Source organism: Podarcis filfolensis (assembly GCF_964270895.1).
Source record: "Podarcis filfolensis genome assembly, chromosome: 16".
NCBI lineage: Eukaryota > Metazoa > Chordata > Lepidosauria > Squamata > Lacertidae > Podarcis > Podarcis filfolensis.
The window spans coordinates 38,573,058-38,593,037 of NC_139620.1; the positions used below are offsets into that span (position 1 = coordinate 38,573,058).

Below are 19,980 nucleotides of genomic sequence, written 5' to 3' on the forward strand. Positions count from 1 at the left end.
ACCTTTCTTGCCACTGGAATCCATTGGTTCAGGTCCTGCCCTCTGGAGCAGCAGAAAACAAGCTTGCTCCCTCTTCCATGTGGCAGCCCAGGCACGTCAACTCCCTGGGGCCAGGAGTGCCCTAGCCCCCACAACATTTTAAATGGGGGGGCAGGGCACCCACAAAGTGTGGTGGGGGCCGTGTGCATGCTGTGGGACCATGTGCGCACGTCATAAGGCTGCCACTATGTGCGTGAGTGATGTCAGCACACCAATGTAGCTGACGTAGTGTGCATACGCCAGTGGGTGGGCTGACTTAGCGACCCCAGGCACCCACAGCCGTGGGGGCAAGCTAGCGCCGCTGTGACAGCCTTTGAGGTATTTGAAGATGGCTCTCCTCTCTCCTCTCAGTCTCCTCTTTACCAGGCTAAGCACACTCAGTTCCCTCAACCATTCCTCATCAGGCTTGGTTTCCAGGGAATGGTCTTAAGGCACTAGGGAGCCCAACCTCTTGATGCAGCTAAGCATGTCTGGGACTGACCAGTGCTTGGGATGCTCCTGGGGAGCATATGTGTGATGCCTCGGGTTCCAGGTTGAAGGAAGGCAGGATATAAATGTAAGAAAATGAGTAAATACCTGATTGCCTTCCTTCTTTCCTGCATATCTGAAGAAACATACAGCTTCATCTCGTCTTTGGCACGCTGAAGGCTGACTTCTAGGATCTAAGAAGAAACACCTGAATTTAGATACCAACTGCCCTTCCCATGGAAGCAGCATCATCTTACTGAATGACTACAAAAGAACCTTTTTCAGACCGACCTTTTTCATGCAGTTGATGTGATGATAGCGGCTTTCCTCCTGAATACACTCTTCATGAAGGGCCTTCACCTCCTAAAGCAGGAAGCGCACATTTTTAACATGTATGATGACAAAAAGCCTGCAACATCAGGACCATTTTCAAGGAAAGAGCGCCTGTTGTCAACAGTCACTGATGATTTAAATGCTTCCTCTTCAGCCAAAGCAAGCAAAATAAGTGCTGTTAAGTTTAACTGGTCCAGGGGTGGATGCAGCCAACCGTTTTGCCACATGTCTGCACCTGGCCGAATGCCTGGGTGCAGCCGTCTGCCCCCTGCCCACCTGTGTGGGCCAAGTGGGGTAAGCCTGAGCGCATGTAAAACCGAGCTGATGAGATATGGAAGGGCAGCTCTGTCCTCCCTGCCTTCCTACCTGCTCCAGTGCAGAACGGTTGCTCTCCAGGCCTGCTGCACAGCTGTCATACTGGGTTTTTTTCTCTCCGCATTCTTGGGTCAATTCCTGGCGGGGGGAAAGGTAGAAGGGCACATGAATTCTATCAGCATGTGGCACCTGGGGAGATCATGTTCTTGTCAGTCCTGCTGCCTAACCTCAGCTATTGGCACACAGAGGCCCTTACATAAACGGAAAAGGCATCTGAGGCACACCTCTCATGGGGAAGCCACCAGCTTTGCAGACCGATAGATCAAATAGGGTAAACCACCACGTAACTTGCAAGCTCCCCCCTCCCCCCAGCTTTAAAAACATGTATCACTACCCAGCGTCCTTAATGCTTTGGTGGATTAGGTTCATTCCATAGCCTAGATTTTGACTCGGCTGCATTAAAATTAAGCTCGCGAGATTGTAAAAGGATTGTGTTCCTGTACAAACAGTTTGTACAGATATTCACTTATGCCATGAGATAATCGGCATCACTAGCAACAGAGCACCCTAGTGAAAGGTAAACTACAATCCAGCTTGTGATAGAACGTATGGCAGGGCATACTATACTGGTGAAGCAGCAAGTAGACCTGGTGTAGGCCAGCCTTCCCTAGCCTGGGCCCCCATCGCTGAAGCTGATGGGATTTAGAGTCCAAAACAGCCCCAGAGCTCCAGGCTGGGAAAGGCTTGTGTATTCTACAAATCGTGCTTAAAATCAAAGCTTGCCTTCACCCACGTAATAAAATAACTAAGGTTAGGGGAGCGTATTTCAAATGAGGGTGCAGGACACTAGGAATCTCTCCTACCTTAGGCCCACTGTAATAAATATAAGAAGTATCTTGCTGGGTTACATCAGACCACCTGAGTGTTCTGCTAGGGGGCGTCATTTTTAGGAGGTGAAATCTAATTTTTGCAATTTTTTTCAGTGAGGCACCTTATATTTTTTAAGGTTTTGGGTCTGCTATTATTTTTGTGATTGGTCAATATTTAGCTTGGTAAGTCTACATTTGATGAAGAAGTACATAAACTACTTTTGGAAAACCAAAGAATTTAATTTTACCTTCTGAAAATGTCAGATAATGCTAAATAACAACAACAATAAATAATAACAAAAACATTAATATATAAGATAACTGCAAGTACTTGGCAATCATTTATAATGATTTCTATGCACTTTGACACTTATTTTTCTTACCAAGAAAAACTAAATTATATTAATTTATCCAAAATACATTTCAAATTCCCATGTCATGTTACAACATTTTAGCACCCCTCATTTTTGGAATTTGAAAGTTGGAAAATTCAACATGCCCTAATGTTCTGCTCATGTGAATGGCCTGAAGGTGACCATCACCCCCTTCCTCTGGCCGGCAGATGAGTATGATGCATCGGAACATGGAGGTTTCACCCTTATTTAAGGCATTTTATCCTTTGCCCTTTAGCAAAAAACACTCTCAGGTTGGCTTTCAAGAGAGCAGCAGCTCCTTGCCACTGTCAGTGGCAGTTCTACCTGCCTTGCTCCCCCCCCCCAGCTCTCTTTCTGCCCCCCATCAGATCCAGGAGCACAGCTTCTCGCAGGGCCCAGGCCACGAGAACAGGGCAGCTCCTGTCATATAGTTCGCTCGTCAGACAGCTAACAAGTTAACCATTGCACCAAAAATCCAGGTCCTCTGGATAAATATTCAATAGCTGTCTTCTCTGACCATCTCAGGCTCCTTAGGGCACCAGTTTTCCTCATCTCAGCCAGAGCTTCACAGCAGCGCTCCCCATTCCATCCCTGTCTTGAATTTAGCAATGTCTTAAAGCCACACAGGTTTGTATCTGACACATATACGCTGTCTTGAGTTTGAGAAAAACACTAACAGACCCAGCAAACAAGCACATGATGAGCATACTAAATGGTGGATCCCTGGGAGTCCAATGTAGGAGTGGAATATAGGTTTTTTAAAAAGTAAATACTAACATTCACTCAACTATTATTTCTTCCAATGAGGTTTACACTTGAAGAAACACTTTAAAATACAGTCATACCTCGGGTTGAATGTGCTTCAGGTTGAGCGCTTTCGGGTTGCGCTCCGCGGCAACCCGGAAGTAACGGAGCGCGTTACTTCTGGGTTTCGCCAATTGTGCATGTGCAGATGCTCAAAATGACGTCATGCCCATGTGCGGAAGCGGCAAAACTTGACTTGCGCACGCGCAGAGGCGCAGTTGCGTCTTACGTTCTATTCAGGATGCGAACGGGGCTCCGGAACGGATCCCGTTCGCATCCCGAGGTACCACTGTAGCTGAAAACACCAGATGCAGCTGATCATCTCCCCCAAATGTACATTTTGGCCTATACGATAGAGGCATCTAGCCACAGATAGTGTGGAGCATTACTTAGGGGGAGGCTCTGAGCCTCTTACTGCCATACAGGCAGAAGTGCAGGAGAGGCATTGGGAGAAATCTTGTCGTACTGTAATCAGCCCAAACCATTTGTTCAAACAAACAAAAACAAACAAATTCAAATCTCCTCTACTCACCTGACACTTCTGTCGCAACTGCCTTAAATCTTTGATAATCGGAGCAAGGCTTGACTTCTTATCAGCCACCATAGCATTCAGTTTTTTCACCTGTTTTATGGGAGGGAAACACATCACATGAATATGTTATTAACAGCATAGCAAGAAAGCTGGAAACACTGGGGGCGGCAAAGGAAGATTAGAAAGACAAATGGAGAGGGAAAGATCAAGTAAGATGCGATAAATGGAGACTGGCCATATACCCAGCACAAGCAGTGTTGGCACACCAGTATACCCACAGCCATGCTGGTCTGCCAATGTAGATGTTGCAGGGTGGTGGTAAGATTCAAACAGACAACACCCTTCCTTCCAAGAGAGCCTTTAAATACAGGGGAGGAAAATCACCATTTCAGACATGTTATCCAGAGTCCGACCCTTCATTTCATCCATTTCGCTCTTCACGGCTGACACTCTCTCTAGCTCCTCCTGTGTATAGCTGTATCCAGAGATACCCTTCTTGTCTTCAATTGCTTGCTGTTAGCATAGAAAAAGAAAGACATTTCTGAGTATACGTTCTGACAGCAGACAAGCAAACAGATTCTGAATTGCAACCAATGAATAGTAAGAAAGCCCTATGAAAAGTTAAAGACTGCCTGGTTTGTTTTTTGATTAACTAAATCAGGGGTTGTCAGCCTGGTCCCTACCACCCACTAGTGGGTGTTTCAGGATTCTAGGTGGGCGGTAGGGGGTTCTATAGCACAAGCTGAATCCTCCTTCCATCAAGCCCTGGTTGGTGGTAAGGAAAGTTTACCATCAAGAAAGATGAATTAGTGGGCGGTAGGTATAAAAAGGTTGACTACCCCTGAACTAAACTATATGAAAATCAATAAGAACAGGTCAGCTGCTGTGGCAAGACATCTCCCCTTAAAGGGCATCTTTGCACAAATTGCCTAGAGGAGCTTCTAAAGAACCAGGTGCATTTGCAATCATCCATTACTTTAATTTGTGGAGGATGAAATAATTCTGAGTGTGCTGTTGTTATTTATTTACCAAGCCATGCCTTCCACACACAGATTAATAATGTTTGAACAAGAAATGGGGGACAGCACTTATTATCATCTTACAGCCTCACTTGCAGCCTGTTCTGCTTTGTTTCAGAAGAAATAAAAGGTTTTACTGAGCGGGGAAGAAAACAAAATGCACACTTGGTTACGTGGGTTTCCATATTTTGCCACAGTTTCTCTTTTAATGGATATAAATATGAGTAGCTTGAGGAAAAGGGCCAAAGCAATTTTCTAACAAAGCAAGACATGAAGCCATGGAAGTGGGCTGGGAGAAGGGCACTGGGCACCGAGCGTTCCTGTAATGATTGTATCTTCACTGACTTCAGCGGCCCAGTTTGTGTCTAAAACTAAACCAAACTGCGGCTTAGGGCAAAAGAGGGAATGTGTGGGTTCTCGAAGCTTAGCGCTACGCGTACACCAGGTCAATGTGCACGAGGAAGCCACTTGTGCATGAGGAGGCAAAATTTCAGCTTTTGAATAACAACATGCTAGAACTGAGATACCATGTACATAACTTCTTTTAACATACAATAAAGTCTAGCTCATGTCATTAGAACTGTCTCAAAGCCAATGCTAAAATACTGAACCTAAACCAAAGGCTTCACTTAACATCGTTTACAACACAAGTGTAAATGTCAATCTGATCATGAAACCACATAACTCAAACAAATGTGTGGGTGCTCCCTCCCTCTCCCCCTTTCTCCTTTGCTGCGCTGCGCGCTTGGAACTGCCTCCCAAAACGCTTTGGATGCCGCCTCTCTTAACTTCCTTTAAATCCTTCCAAAAAATCCACCCTTCTTGTGAAGCTTGAACACATGTAACTGACATAGCTGAATCTTTCCCCCCATCTCCACCCCTCCCATGCTGTATTTTTGACTGTAGGTTCCTTGGGCCAAGAAGCTCTCCCCTCCTGCATTGTGTAAAGCACTTAGTGCCCTGGCGGTGCTGGAAGAACCCCAGGCTTGGCCTGCTTTGCAGGAAGAGCTTGAAGCTAGAAGATTCATCCTGGCTACCTGCATTTCGCAGTATGGACAGGAAGACAGAATGGCCCATTACCAGCTGCTGCTGGATATCCTCGTGGCGCTGTTTTAGGAGCTCCTCTGTTCTCTGCAGGATGCCATACTCAGCTGTAATTTCTGCTATATCCAGGCGCTTCTTTTTGTAAAGCGTGTTTTTGCTCCGAAGCTTATTAACATACCGCTTAAACTGAAATGAGAGATAACAGGGACCTTAGAAATATGAGGAAGTTAGATTTAGCACAGACTGTTACACCCTGTCAAAATGTTTTGGGGCGGCCTTCCTCTCTATTAAGTATGTATCTCCTGTACATACCAATACCAAAACAACCTTTTTTTAAAAAAGGAAACTACATTTCTTTTTTAAAAAATCTGTGATATAAGTAACCTTTCTAAGTGTAAAAAATTGTGCTGCTTTTAAATAACAAGTGCTTAAAGGCTGCCATCATTGGCAGTCTGAGACCCCCCAGAGTAAGTGTATGTTCTATAAATAGCGTTGCAGGCAAAGAGCCCATCCTGATATCAGCCCAGATCATCTGCCATCCTGTGCAGGGCGGTGATGCTTTGTCTACCTTGCTGTGCTCCCGCAACTATTTTTAAAGCCGAACACTGTGGACATTCTTAGTGAAAGAACAAACCCACCTATTGCTCAGTGTGTGTTCAACGCAGACCAGGCTATGTGTACCTTTAAGAACAGTCTTTTCTGCTGTGCCAAGGCTCAGGACAAGGTCACAGAAGTCACACAAGAAAACAAGTGCATGATCATTCCAGGTTTTGGCAGGGGGTGGATCCCCAAGGCACAGCTGCTGTGGAAGCTCTGCTCATTTCAGTGGGGCTTGCACAGGAATCTCCCTAGCAGAAGTTTGTTTTTTGCTTAAGAGAATAAAAGCCCCCCCCCCCCGTCCAGCAACAGCATTTGAAAGATAGAGGCCTATATTGCCCACCTAGGAGTGATAACCTTGGTAATAAGTTGCTTGCACACGCACACCTAAAATGGCATCTGCAGCACTTTGGTGGTCTTAAAAGAAAAGAAAAAAGGAACCAACTCACTTCCATTTAAGAAAAGTTCCCCTGCCTGAGGGGATTCTGACTTGCCATAGGTGAGTCACAGGGTTGTTTACCTATGAAAGTCAGACGGATGCTGATTGCCCTGTCAAATCTGATCTTGCCTGCAGAATTCAGCATCCTGATAACCTCAGCTTTCCTTTTTTTAAAAAACAACAAGCAACTTTCTTGCATATACACATGTACAGTGACAGGTTTGATAGTGTGCAGCCAAAGCCTTGATGGAAGCTTCAAAGCCAGGCAGGAGCTCTGTTGAGTTTCCAGTGCTCCGGGCAGGAGTCGCCCCACACAGATTGGCAAAAGCAGAAATAATGATGTAAACAAAGGACACATAATGCAACAATTGCATAAATTATACAGGTCACTGAATCCAGATTTTCCACACACATAATTACTTTTGCATAAAGTTTTACTTTAAAAAAAAGAAACACTTGATACCATAAAATACACTAAAAGTAAATGCTGGGATAACTAAGTGGGTGGAGCATGTGACTCTTAACCTCAGGGTTCTTGGTTCAATCTCCACGTTGGGCAGCAGATTGCGGGGGGCTGGGCCAGTCCCCATCTAACTGCCTTCTTACTTACAACCAGTCCAGGGAGTGGCACTGGCTGAGAGCTCCACAATCTTTTGCCCTTGAGGAGCTCAACGGGGAGAAGGACTGGGGTGCAGGAGCTGGCCTTGGCTCTGCCTCCATCCACTCTTGGCCTCCTGCCTTCCAAGCCAGCACTCCAAGGGTTATCAGCCACCACTGTGGACCACCTTCTTCCCTGGAGAGCCAAACTGCTTCTGAGCATGCTCAGACTTGAGGCCACTTCCTCAGCACATCCTGGGGAATCAAGTGGTAGGGACAACTTTCAAAGGGAAAGGAATACTGTGCTGACAGATTGTGAGGAGCGGGAAAGTACTACCTGATCAAGTCCATTCTGCTTACAGAGTGAGAAGAAAGTGAGGCCTCAAGGTCTTCCAACCAGCTGAACCAAATGGCTGAATTGAGCAAGTACAAGATTACAAAGTCTTCCCTGCAGCCGGACTGCTTGGCATTTTGGTGAAGTGTGGGTCTAAACCTGCCACAGCCGCTAACAACTGAAACCATTATGTAAAACAAGCATCTATCACGCTGTCTTCTCAGGAAAGAGAGGATTATAAAAGTACAGGGAAGTCATGACAAAGCAAAACTGCAGTGAGAACAGAGATGTTATTTACATAGCAAAGAAAAGAGGGCTTTGCAAAACAAAGCATCACACAGCGAACGTTTTGATTGAATACCAAAGAAGTTCAACTCCACAAGAGGAACTATCTTGAAGGGGCCTTTCCTGCTCTGTTGTACTTCTGGCATTCACAAAGTAATTGGAGGCAGATGTTCAAGTGTGATTGTTCTCTCATTACTGTGTGTTGTTGTGGGGCAATCACAGGCACCTACGGAGGGCATCAGCCCCAAACATGGATCTTCCATCGGACAGCTTTCAGCACTGGTGGTGGTGGAGATGTTAACCTCCTTTCTGCAGCAACATGAACGCTCAAATAGCCTTTTAAATAAAGTAAGCACAAAACAAGACCACCTCCTTTCACGGCTTCAGTCCCTTGCCATGAAAGAATCATTTTGTTTTAAGAATTCTTTTCCTTTGCTAGGATGTGCACATTAGGACATTTCCTTTGCTGCTAAAGAAAGGGAGGAGCTGACTGCCTCAATCCTTCCAGTTTTACCTGAACAAGTACAGGATCAATTCTTGCGCAAGTGAACTGCTAAGATGGAAGTGCTCCCATCACTCCTAAAATAATAACAATAATTAACATCTGTTCTGGGAAATCCTTTGGCATTAAACTGGCCTGGAATTTTGGTTGCTCAACTGACATTGCAGGGGTGGGGAAACCTTTTCACCCTGAGGGTTTCGTTCTCCTGCAGGAAACTCTCCCCACATGCCAGTAGTGGTGGGCCGAGCTGGAAGCAAAAGTAGGAAGGCTTCCTTCCAGTCACACAGAAGCTAGTGGTCTCTCACCCCCCTCCCCACATTTCTGCTTTCAGGGAAGCAAGGGCTCAAAGGCACATTCCAGCCTGGCAAAGGACCTGGCGGGTGGAAGGCAGAGAGCAGGGCTGATGGGGGACACGGCCTGGAGGGAGCTGAAATGGTCAGCTACAGGGGCATAGCGGGGGCTGCACTTGGCTTGCAGGCTGGAGGTTCCTGCCATTAAACTGTTCCTGCCTGTGTGGTTTCCTGCTGCTTGCCCTGTTCTGTGTCTGGAGAAGCAAAAGGTGTTTATTAAGATGGTTCATTTATTTACGGTACACCCTTCCCCAAAGGAAACCCACCCTCTGAACTGCAGAGTGTAAAGAGCGGAGGGAACCTGTGGCCCTCCAGATGTTGCTGGCCTGCAACTTCCATACTGGCTGGGGTGATGAGAGCCACAGACTCCCCACTCCTGTCCTATGATAGCCCTGGACTGCCCACCATTGTGGAAGGAGGAGAGCAAAATAAGCCTGGAAACACAAAGGAAAAACATTTTTTAAAATAAATACATAAGTCAATGTAGGTTCCTGAGAACATTCTTAATTAGATACTGCGAGACTCTCTTTAACTGCCTCAGCAGGATGCCATAGAAAAATGTTTGCAAAAGATATATATTGAAGATGATGGAGCAGATGGCCAGTCTTCCTGCCAGTCCAATTAATGCAATACAGACAATCCCAAGCAGTGAAAAACATTTAGTCTAAGCAAATCTCTGGCTGTGACAAGCTCTCAACAGCCATTTGCAAGATATCACAGATCTTATCTTGGACAGCCATTTTGGGGTATGATTTATTACAGCCACTTCCATTCCCAGTTACGGAGCTGAAAAGCTCCACCCATTTCAGTGAGGTCTGGGCGGTGCATAAGCAGCTTGTGGAGAAGCTGACTTCTACTGAAGAAGAAAAATATCCTGTGGTCGTCTTGTAGGAGAGGCCATTCGGGCCATTTTAAAATATCAGTATTAGGGAAACTGTTTCTGGGCCACACATGACTAAGGCTCCTGTTTGGCCAGGCTGGGACTAGAGATGACAAATGTCTTTTAATTTATAGTAAAGACTTCTCTCTTAATCCAGAACTTTGTGCCTTAAAGTACATCTCTATTAATCACCAGGGAAACCTAAGTGAATGTCCCATATTTAAAGGTAGAAAAATGTTTTGAAATAGCTCTGGAGCTTCAAAATGTCCAGTACTTTTTGGGAAATTAAGTGTCACCTTAAGGGGCACCAGGGACCTCTTGCTGGTGTACACCTCCAGTGGCAGCCTTGTGAGAAGGCACTCTCCAATTCCACCCATAAGGCTTGCTTTAGCCGCATGTTTTTATACATGAACTGGAGTCCACCCTAAACCTGTAGTGAGGTTACATGATGAAATGCCCAGGTTCAGAATTGCCCTGAGGTCTCCTTAGAAGAACGACCAGCACCTGGTCTGGATATGTCCCCTGAAGGGACATCACTTGCAGCTGTGGGCAGATTCCCAGTAGACAACCATGACCCATGACACGGCCTGGCACGGTGGTTGGTTGGTTTCTGTTCTTGTTTTATTATGCATTTTGTGTTCTCGTTTTGTATTTTTATGTTGTGAACCACTCTGTAATCTTTGGATGAAGGGAAGTATATAAATTTAATAATTATTAATAATTATATTTATAATTTGTTTGTTTCCTTCATGCCCTTTACCATATAATCTGAGGGTGACTTACAACAATTTAAAAATAAGGTATTAAAAACCGTTTAAAACCAATTACAATCCAGAGAGATAAAGTGTAGTTATGTGTGTGTATAACGTCAATCATGCTCTGGGAAGCAGCATCTTTAGTAATTCAGACCAGTCTATTTATTCTGCAATACACTCAATCAAACTGGAAAAAGCCTTCTTAGTTCTTGGTGGAAAGCCGCAGATGAGCAAGATGAATGCTTTATCCATTCGAGTGAGTGCTCCAAGAGCATTCATGTGTGCTAAGCCACATTTTACACCTGAGCCACACCGTAAGTTTGACTTCACTGACAGTTAATGCCCTGCTTCAAAAGTTCCTGGCTTCTGTAGCTGTGTGTCAGGTGACTGTCTGTGGCTGCAATCCAGCCTAGGGGTTGGCTAGGCTGACGGCTGCCAAGGGCGAAGAGCCAGGGTGGTGCAAAAATCAGGCCTTTCCACTCTGGCTTTGAGTGGCTAGGAGTCCTTCCGCCTGTCCACACACTCCCCAGGCCAGGCCAGGTAGCCAGGTGACATGCTCATTCTCCTCTGGCAAGAGCACAAGGGACAGGGAGAACCAATACAGCTTCTTGCCAAGGGAGCCTAGGTCCACCTCTGATGCACTTAAATGAGTAAACCTCATTTAAAACAATGAGACTGACTTCTGAGTAGGCATATAGGATGGCACTGTAATCTCCACCCCAGCTCCCAAAGCAGGAGCCTATTTTGAACAGGCTGAAGGAATAGAAACAGTGGCTCTGCCCACTGACTCACTTTGGCACAAAAGACCCCCCAATCCCTTTGTTCCAGGGCAAATACTGAGAGGCTTTTGCAGCATTCCACACACACACCCCTGCACAATTATGCACTTCAGTTACAGGCAAAAGGGAATGAATAGCCAAAAGGCAGAAAGGCAGGACTCTGACCAAGCATTTGTTGCTATTCAGCTCTGAAACTGGGTCTGAAACCAGACTGAGAATTGGTATAATCCAAAAACACTTTGGAGTTAGACCTTCACCACATACCTTGCTCCCCTGAAAGCTGTTTTGAGACTGAATAACTATTAAGTTCCGTGATGTCCAAGGAGCGCTTTTCAACAGATGTCTAATCACTGCCTAAACAGTGGGGACTTCAGGCTCTCCCAGCAAGGGCTTCATGATCTCTTCTGCCTTATCTGGCCACTAATCAAGGCTTCAGCAGGCAGGTGGCATCTCTGGCACCTCCAAGTATTTGGTCCACGTTATTACCCTGCACCAAGTGAAAACTACCTTGCCCAAGTTGCCTATCCCTCTTCTCTGTTGCCATCTGGACCTTCCAGCCTTCCATCTCCCCTGCTGTGCTTTCAGCTTTCCTTCTGACCAAGAGTGAGTCAGGGCCCTAATCTCACCAGGACTGCCCACAGCCACCCCCTCATCCCTCTGACTTCAGTATCTGCTTGGTGTCCAACTCTGAAATGGACTAGGCTAGAGCTTGCTGACCATTGGACCAGATCCTTTGGCACTCATTCTGCTGCGCTCATCTGACAGCAAAATAGTTTCTGTGAGATTAATGCCACTTTGATTTTGTTCCATCCAGCATGCTGAGGAAGTCGGGCGGGGGGAGAGATCTAGGCTCCCCCAAACCTGTGTTCAGCTTTAAAAAGAGTACAATGTGCTGTGAAAGGGAGCTAAAAATATATCCAGTTTACCTAGGATCACTTGTAATTGAACCACCTACCCTTCTAAGAGCTGGAATGTGATTCTCTAATTTTCAGGATCTGACAGCTGCAGGGAGAAGCGTGCCAGCATTGTCTGCGTTTCTTTTGCTTTTTTTGAAATAGCATCTCAGGTTCTTTCATGATATTCTTCTCTTTGCAACAGACAACTTTACCCCCTGACTTCTACTAAACACACACCAGCTATCTCCTGCTGTTAGCTTGTCAGTTCCAGCCAGCTGTGCAAACGTCGGCCCTCATAGGACTGGAGGGCTGTGTGTTCCTCTGCATCGTTAGAGGAGAAAGCAACATGCCAGCAAGTAAAAACATAAGCCAGGGTTGACCTTTCTGTGGATGAAGTGTTAAGACCTCAGCTGAGGATACGATTGCTGGTATGTGAGAGTCCAGGGAGAGAAGGCATTAATTCATCTGAGCACCAGAGTGAGTGAGGGCCAGGCCACAAGGGGATACAGCAACCCAAACCTAGGGAGCGGTGGGCAAAGACATAGCAAACCAGGTCAAATAACAATTAATTAAGATCTCTAGCACCACATCCAAAGTATTAGGGACAGAGAAATTAGGAACCGAGTGGTATAAAGGCCATCCCAGGATCACCCCCCCCCCAACCACCTCAAACCAAAAGGGTGTTGAGTTTAGCACATGCTGGTCAGACAGCCAGGGAAGCTCAAAACCACTGCAAAGGGGCATCCACTATGCTAGAGTTAGTTCTCCCCAGTCACATGCTCAGCACCATTTATAATTCAACAAGACTCTTTCATTGTTGGTTTTTTTAAAGCACTCAATAGCTTGGAGTGCTTAAAACTTCATTAGAGGTTTAAAACTATGGAGAAGGTGCAAAATGAAGTTTAATATGTTAATTCAAAAATAAACTTGAATATGTGCCAAACCCATCCGTGGTGTTTTCTCAAAACAGCAGTGAACGTGAAACTATGGTAGGCTGCTGGGGTCCTCTTTTTCATTTAGAAAAAACAATGGCAGGGAGGCCATGAGAGGTTTATAAAATTGTGCACAGTGAGTGCAGATAAGAGTGTCTGCCACTTTCTCATGCTACTAGATCTCAGGGTCATCCAATCAAACTGATTGGTTGGAGATTCAAGACAGACACACAATTAATTTATGGATTTCACTTCCACGAGTTGTGGTGACTGATGGCCAGTAGCAGCTTAGATGCCTTTAAAAGGGGACCAACAGCTTAATGGAGGAGGAGAGCCTATCAGTGGCTTTATGGAACCTCCGCAACAGCTTCTGGAGGCAATATGGGAGAAGCCTATTGCCTTCATGCCTTTCTTGTGGGCCTCCTGTAGGCATCTGTTTGGCCAGCATTGGAAGCAAGATGCTGAACAAGCAGCCCTCTGGTGTGAGCCAGCAGAGCTCTTCTTAAGCTTTTGTAGAAAACCTCCTAGGTCCAAACTGATGGAAGTTAGAAGGTATTTGAACATGCCTGCCTGCTCTTCCCCCTCCTTGCCTTACTCCACATTGCAGCACAGCCATGAGCTCAACTTCCTTTGCTCGCCAGTTTCCTGTTCCACCGTTGTTGTGGGTCTTAACAGTTTAGCTACTTTACAGATTGTTCCCGTCAGGTGCATTGACAACGTGGAACATTTTTTATGTACTTTACAATACACTGAACTAACAGCAGATAAGACAAAGCGTTTGTGGTTCTCCCTCTCTTTCTTGCAACACTCTGCTGCTGAGTAATTAATCACCGCTTTGCATAGCAGGAATGTTATGATTGTCTGCTTTCGAATTTGACTAAAACAAAGGTTAAGTGTGAAGCTGAAGTTAATATACTACCTAGGAGGATTTAAAAAAACAGTCTTGGGTTTATGGAATAATAGGAAATAGTGGACTTGCAACAGGATTAGGTGTTGAAACCAGAATGTCATTTTCTTTTAAAGACTCTTATCTCAAGGGTTTGTCATCTAGCTGTCTTAGGTTGCAAAGACTGGCTGCTGAAGCCATATTTGGTATGGGGAATAGTGCCCTTTACTTCAGAGAAGATAATGCAGCAGGGGAAGGGCCAAAACACTATGCTTAAGTTCTTTGCATTCAGCAAGAGCTACCGTGACTGCTGCTTCTTCCTTGAACTGTCCGCCTCAAAGTCTTGCTTCTTAACCTCTCCCAACCTTTTCCTTACCCTTTCCTCCCACAGTCTCTCATGGCCCCCAGACCCAAAGACTGTGGAGCCCCACAGATGGCTGATGCTACTTCTGCCTGCTCCCAGTTTTCTCAGACCCATGTAGAGCTGCAGTAAAAGCAGAAAGGGAGGCAATAAGAGCATCTCTGTTTGCTGCCTGCGAGCTGCACGTGGCTCCCATGGGCCACTTTAAGAGGGCCTTAAAGGTGACATAAAAGCATGGAAATAAAATAGTAAGGGACCAGTCTGTCAAACCTGAAATGTAAGAATGGTGTGTGCCAAAATGGTGTGTGCTATTCAGTTGTCCTTGGGAGTTAATGGGATCCACTGTAACAGTTAAACACGGAGGCCAAGATACAAAAGCATGACAAAACATCTGGATGCAGATGGGGGCTTTTGGTTTACAATTCTCTAACATCAGCTGCCGAGGCAGTGTGACAAATCACTTTTGATCTGAGAGGCTTTCCCAGAGCAGCCTATTCAACCACACTGGCTGCCCAAGCAGTAACTGCTGGAATGGAGGGTGTATGTACAATAAGCTCATGACACATGTGCAAGCTTTCACATTTTCTCTCCTCACTCACCCTGACCCTGCACTTACCTCATCCCCTTTCAATACTTCGGCGCCATTCAGTTCCCGGGCTTGGCTTGACTTCTGCAACATTTGCTTCTCTAGGTTGGACAGCTCTTCCTTGGCAGCCTGAAGCTCTTCGGCCTTGGCTGCCTTCTTCCGGGAAATGATGGAGGCCTGTTGGGTCATGTTTATCAATCATCACTGCAGCATACGGCAAGTTGAAACATTCCAGGTAGGGCAGCACAATGGGCAGAGTGGAAACGATCAAGGCATGAGATGCCAGCATACAATACAGACTTGAAACTAAATCCTTGGATTAGAACAAAGTCTGCTTTACCTTCATGTAGCTGCACTAGGTACCTCAGACACATAATGACCTCAAAAGGAGAAGGAAAATGGATTCCCCTCCCCCCTTCCTGTAAAAGGGCTTTGCTGCCTTGCTACTTAGAAATAATTCCTCCTCAACACGGGTGTGGGTAAGTGGCAACTGTGCCACTTTTTTTAAAAAAAAAAACTTTATTTCTGCCATCACAGAATTCTGAGAGGCATACCTAGGAGTCCCAGGCAGTTTCTCATCCAGGCACTAATCAGACCCAGACCAGACCTGCTTAGCTTTTGCAAGGTGGCTGCATTATATGCCCTCAGCCATGTTCTGCGGCTTCTATGCTGCAGTTAAGAATCAGATTACTGTTGGCCAAGCATTCTACTTCGGCAGCCACATCTGATGATTTCCTTTAGTTCATTTTCAAAAATTAAAGATTTTAAACTGTAGCAATGAAGAGAAAGATCCTGCAGTTATTTCACCAGTGTCTTAATGTGGATTTTCATAGCGTAGCCCTTCAACAAGCTATAGAAATACACAGGACACAGATTAAAGCAGAACAGACCCATAAAACACCAATAAATTTAAAAAAGTCTGTATCCACGTTACAAGGCATATTTGATAAGACTTCTAAAATAGAAACAAATGTTGCTTAAAACATTGAAAACAGTCACATTTTAAAATCTGAATCATATAGTCTAGAAGTGTGGGTATTATAGCCAGAGGGATACACATTGTATTATTATTTTGAACTGTTGTAGTTTTAATTTAGAGATTCTCACACCATTTCTCCATCAGACAAATATAAGAACAAAGTTCCTGAAAATGGTAGGAGTGGCAATTTTAAGAGCACAACACATTAATATTTCACCATGCATTAGCATTCTGATGGACAACAGTTTCCAGAGGTCTTTTGCACCCGTTACCTAAAATCATTTATTTATCTAAAACTTTTCCATCCAGTCTTTACACAATTGCACAAGGCAGCTTGCAGCATTTAACTGGAAATGTCAGGGATTGAACCTGGGACCTTCTGCATGCAAACCATGCACTCTGCTACTGAGCTATGCCCCCACCCATCACCCCCCACCCATTAGCAGGACTCTATGAGGTCATCATACAGACGGGGGAAATACAGAATCCAATTTAAGTGGCGACAGATAATATAATGAAAGAGGAATGCTTTTATTTCATTCAGGCCTCCTTGGGATAAATATAATAATTTTTAAAACAGCACAATCCATTATTTCCTTTTATGCAGCATTTTGAGTGTTGCTTTTAACAGAATAATACTTTCCAGAGCATTTCTATACTATAGCAAGAACCAAAAGGCTGCAGTTCAAACATATAGCTTCGGATTATATCACAGAGTTCTAAAAATTAAACACAAGCCTGCTGTTTTTTCTTATTTAAAACATGGATTATACAGCAATAGTGTAGGCAGTTTTTGAGAACAGCCTCCACTCACCGGATTAAAAAGCTTTCTATAGCCTATCTATGGTGATTCAGCCTCTACGGTATCCAAGCCTTTCACTTCTCCAAACTAGCCCATGGTGACAAATTGTGTTAAAAACATATGGGGTGATCTTGTGAAGCCGACGACAGTGCCCTGTGGAGCTGAGAGGAGTCTGCCATATGTTATTGACCAAGGGAAGCGCTCTGAATTCCTGGAATGGCTCATCCAAGGGACGTCAGCACTTTATATTAGGAGCCAGCTGGTCTCTTGTACCAGCACATTATGTAGCATTCTTAACCTTGTAACACATCACTCACTTAAACAAGATGCTGCAGGTCACATTCGCAACCAGATATCCCACCTTTTTAATGTACCCAAGTCCACCTTTTTAATGTACCCAAGTCCAAGTCCATTTTGACCACTGACTTTGGAGCTGTCTCACATTATATAGATGGGTTGATTCTCAAATTTGTAAATCAAAATATAAGCAAAATTCAAAGTCTCACAGGCAGTTGGCTGCTCACGATAAGGTAAGTGAACCACCCTGAGATCTTAAGATGAAGGACTGTGTATAAATGCAATAAATAAAAAATAAATGATTTTTCAAAATAACATTTCTCTTTAGAGAAGACTTTGTTCTCACCTGTTGTCGATACATTGAAAATTTACTATCGATTGGTTCATATTTCATCATCCGCTTCTCAATCAACTGATTGATTTGTATGTTGACCTCATTTATCTGAAATATAGATTAAAACACGAAGAACGCTTGTCATCTGAGAAAAGGTTTTCACAGCCAATGCAAAATTATGTCATTTTTATTGCTCTGCAACAGAAGAGACTTCCAGAAATTGTTTCAAACGTCAATAATGGATTCAAGCACAGTATCAGATCTAATTTTTAAAAAAGCAGCTCCAGGACTTTTCCAAAACCACACAGGGTGTCTGGAAACATGTCATTAGCAATTACTCCTTATTTATTTAAATATCACCGTTCCCTTCAGCCTCCCAGTCCAAAAGCTTAAATTCCTTATTAGCAAGCAAACTCTCTGAGCCAAAAAGCAAAGACGCTGGTGGACCCACTCTGCAAAGTGTTTCTCTCTGTGAACTTTTCATTCAGTCACGATTAATAACTAGACTAAACGTCTAAAATTCCAGGCTCTTTCTTTCCCCAGAACAATTTCTTGCGATTTAACTGTGCTTTGAAAAGACACAGATGCTCCTCTTTCACAGCCCATTTCTGTAATCTGCCCTGAACCCTGTGGGATGGCTGGATATAAATCAAGACACTTGTTAAAATAAAAGAAATCAGAGCAAGGACAGAGCTACTCCATTTCACTCTCGCTCACTAGGCTGCTGCTTTAGGCAGCCAGTTTGGATGCAAATAGCAAAAACTCCCCAATTCCTGTTTGTTCACTTTTGGCACACTGCTATACGACAAAGAGTCTTGTAGTTCCTTCAACATATCTTTGGGCTTTAAGGTGCTATAAGGCTCCTTGCTGGTTTTGCTGCAAAACAAAGACCATGGCTATCCCTCTGAAAGTTGCTCTACTGCAGGAATGTCTCAAGATTTTGAGACCATATCATGACACAGACCTTGGAAACGAGTTCTCTCAGAGGCTCATGGCTTTGCACATGAAAGCTTTCTAAATATCAACATCCTCATATAGGAGGTGCTTATTTTCCCCTTCCAATATCAGTGCAGAGCGAGTATAGAATTCTGTTGGCCTGGTTTGCACATCACGTTAAACCACAGTTATAATAGCTGAAATCGTGGGTGCTTCACTATTCCTGCACTCCTTCTGTTGCATTATCTGAAGCTGGGCTGTAGTTTGCATCCCCCAAGCAAAGAACAAACCTTGGCTTGTTTGGAGAAAAACACAAACCATGAGCCCCGTTCAAACAACAAAACAAGCCAGACTGCAGATTGTTTTCTGGCAGTTGTAGAAGCAGGGAAGAAGCAAAGTATCTGCAGTTTCAGCAGGATGCACTAGTTTAGTTTAATTACAGCTTGACGTGACGTGCAAACTGGGCCATTATACCCACAATTCTTTTGACAAATGCATTCAACTATTTCACCCAAAGATGGGGGAAACTTATTTGGAATGAACTCACAAAAGACTCTGAGTTAATATACAATTGCTAAGGACTTTGTATTCTTTTGGAGTTTCATGAATGAAGACATTGTGTGAAAGGGACATTTGCAGCTCCAGTTCATGAATATAAAATGGATGCCCTGGGATAATGTCCAGGAAGCCCAGAGGTATCCTGGGATAACCCCCAGAAGTCTATTCCTGGACATTCAGTTGGTGCATAGGCAGTTCTGTTGCAAAAGAGTCCTTGAAGTGCCATACACAACAATAGTATACATTAAATCAAGGCCTGACAGGGGATCTGTTACCATGAGTCACATGAGTGTTCCTACCGCCATGGCCTTCATGTCCTCCTTGTGGGCTTCCCAGAGGCATCTTGCTGGCCACTGTGGGAAACCAAGATGCTGGACAAGATAAAGCTCTGAGCTGATCCAGCAGGGATCTTTTCTCTCTCTCTGATTTCAATTTATATCCTGCATTCTACATATATTACATATATAATAATTATATTTGTAGAATTATATATGGGGGGGTTATTGAGTTGTTTTATTTTGATTATATGTTTCGTGGTTTTATATTTTGACTTTGTTCTGTGAATCACCCTGAAATATGGGTATAGTGTGGTATATAAATTCAATCAATCAAATCAAATTGAAGAACAGATGAAACGAATTAAGATGAGTTGTATGAAAGGACATCAGAGGGGAAGCTAAGTGGGCCTCACTGGAGAGAGAGTTCAGAATGTTGGGGCTCTTATGTTTGCAAAATTATCAGCAGGACATAAATGTGGAATGACTGACTTCTGGTGCTGCCGCCATGGCGAACAGCAGGTCCCACGATAGCGGATGCTGGCCGTGCAGCTAATTAAGGATAATCTGAAAGTAATTAGCCTTGCAAGTCCCTCCCCCCATTAGGCGGGAGAACTTCCATGGATTGTCCGATAACTGCCTCTCGCTCCGATGGAATGCGGGGGCAGGGAAGTTGAGTGCATAGCACTGCACATATTGGAAACTCTCCAACGTGGTCGCCATGAGCAGAGGTACTCCTGTTTTTTAAGATGGATCTGAATTTGGATTTAAGAAACAGGCATGTTGTGGATGAAGGGGACAAGATAACCTACTAAATGAATCA

At 44.5% G+C, this 19,980-nt stretch overlaps 1 protein-coding gene across 2 annotated transcripts in view; it reads right to left on the reverse strand.

Moving 5' to 3' along the window:
- Window positions 1-19,980, reverse strand: part of IFT81 (intraflagellar transport 81) — a 48,459-nt gene that overhangs the window by 7,662 nt on the left and 20,817 nt on the right. For both annotated transcript variants that reach the window (XM_083590134.1, XM_083590135.1), the window contains exons 10-17: window positions 17,401-17,496; window positions 15,007-15,153; window positions 5,834-5,983; window positions 4,119-4,247; window positions 3,735-3,824; window positions 1,207-1,293; window positions 799-870; window positions 616-701 (exon numbers count right to left, since the gene is read on the reverse strand). In XM_083590134.1, the coding sequence (XP_083446260.1) occupies window positions 616-701; window positions 799-870; window positions 1,207-1,293; window positions 3,735-3,824; window positions 4,119-4,247; window positions 5,834-5,983; window positions 15,007-15,153; window positions 17,401-17,496 (857 nt within the window). The remainder of the gene's footprint in view (window positions 1-615; window positions 702-798; window positions 871-1,206; window positions 1,294-3,734; window positions 3,825-4,118; window positions 4,248-5,833; window positions 5,984-15,006; window positions 15,154-17,400; window positions 17,497-19,980) is intronic.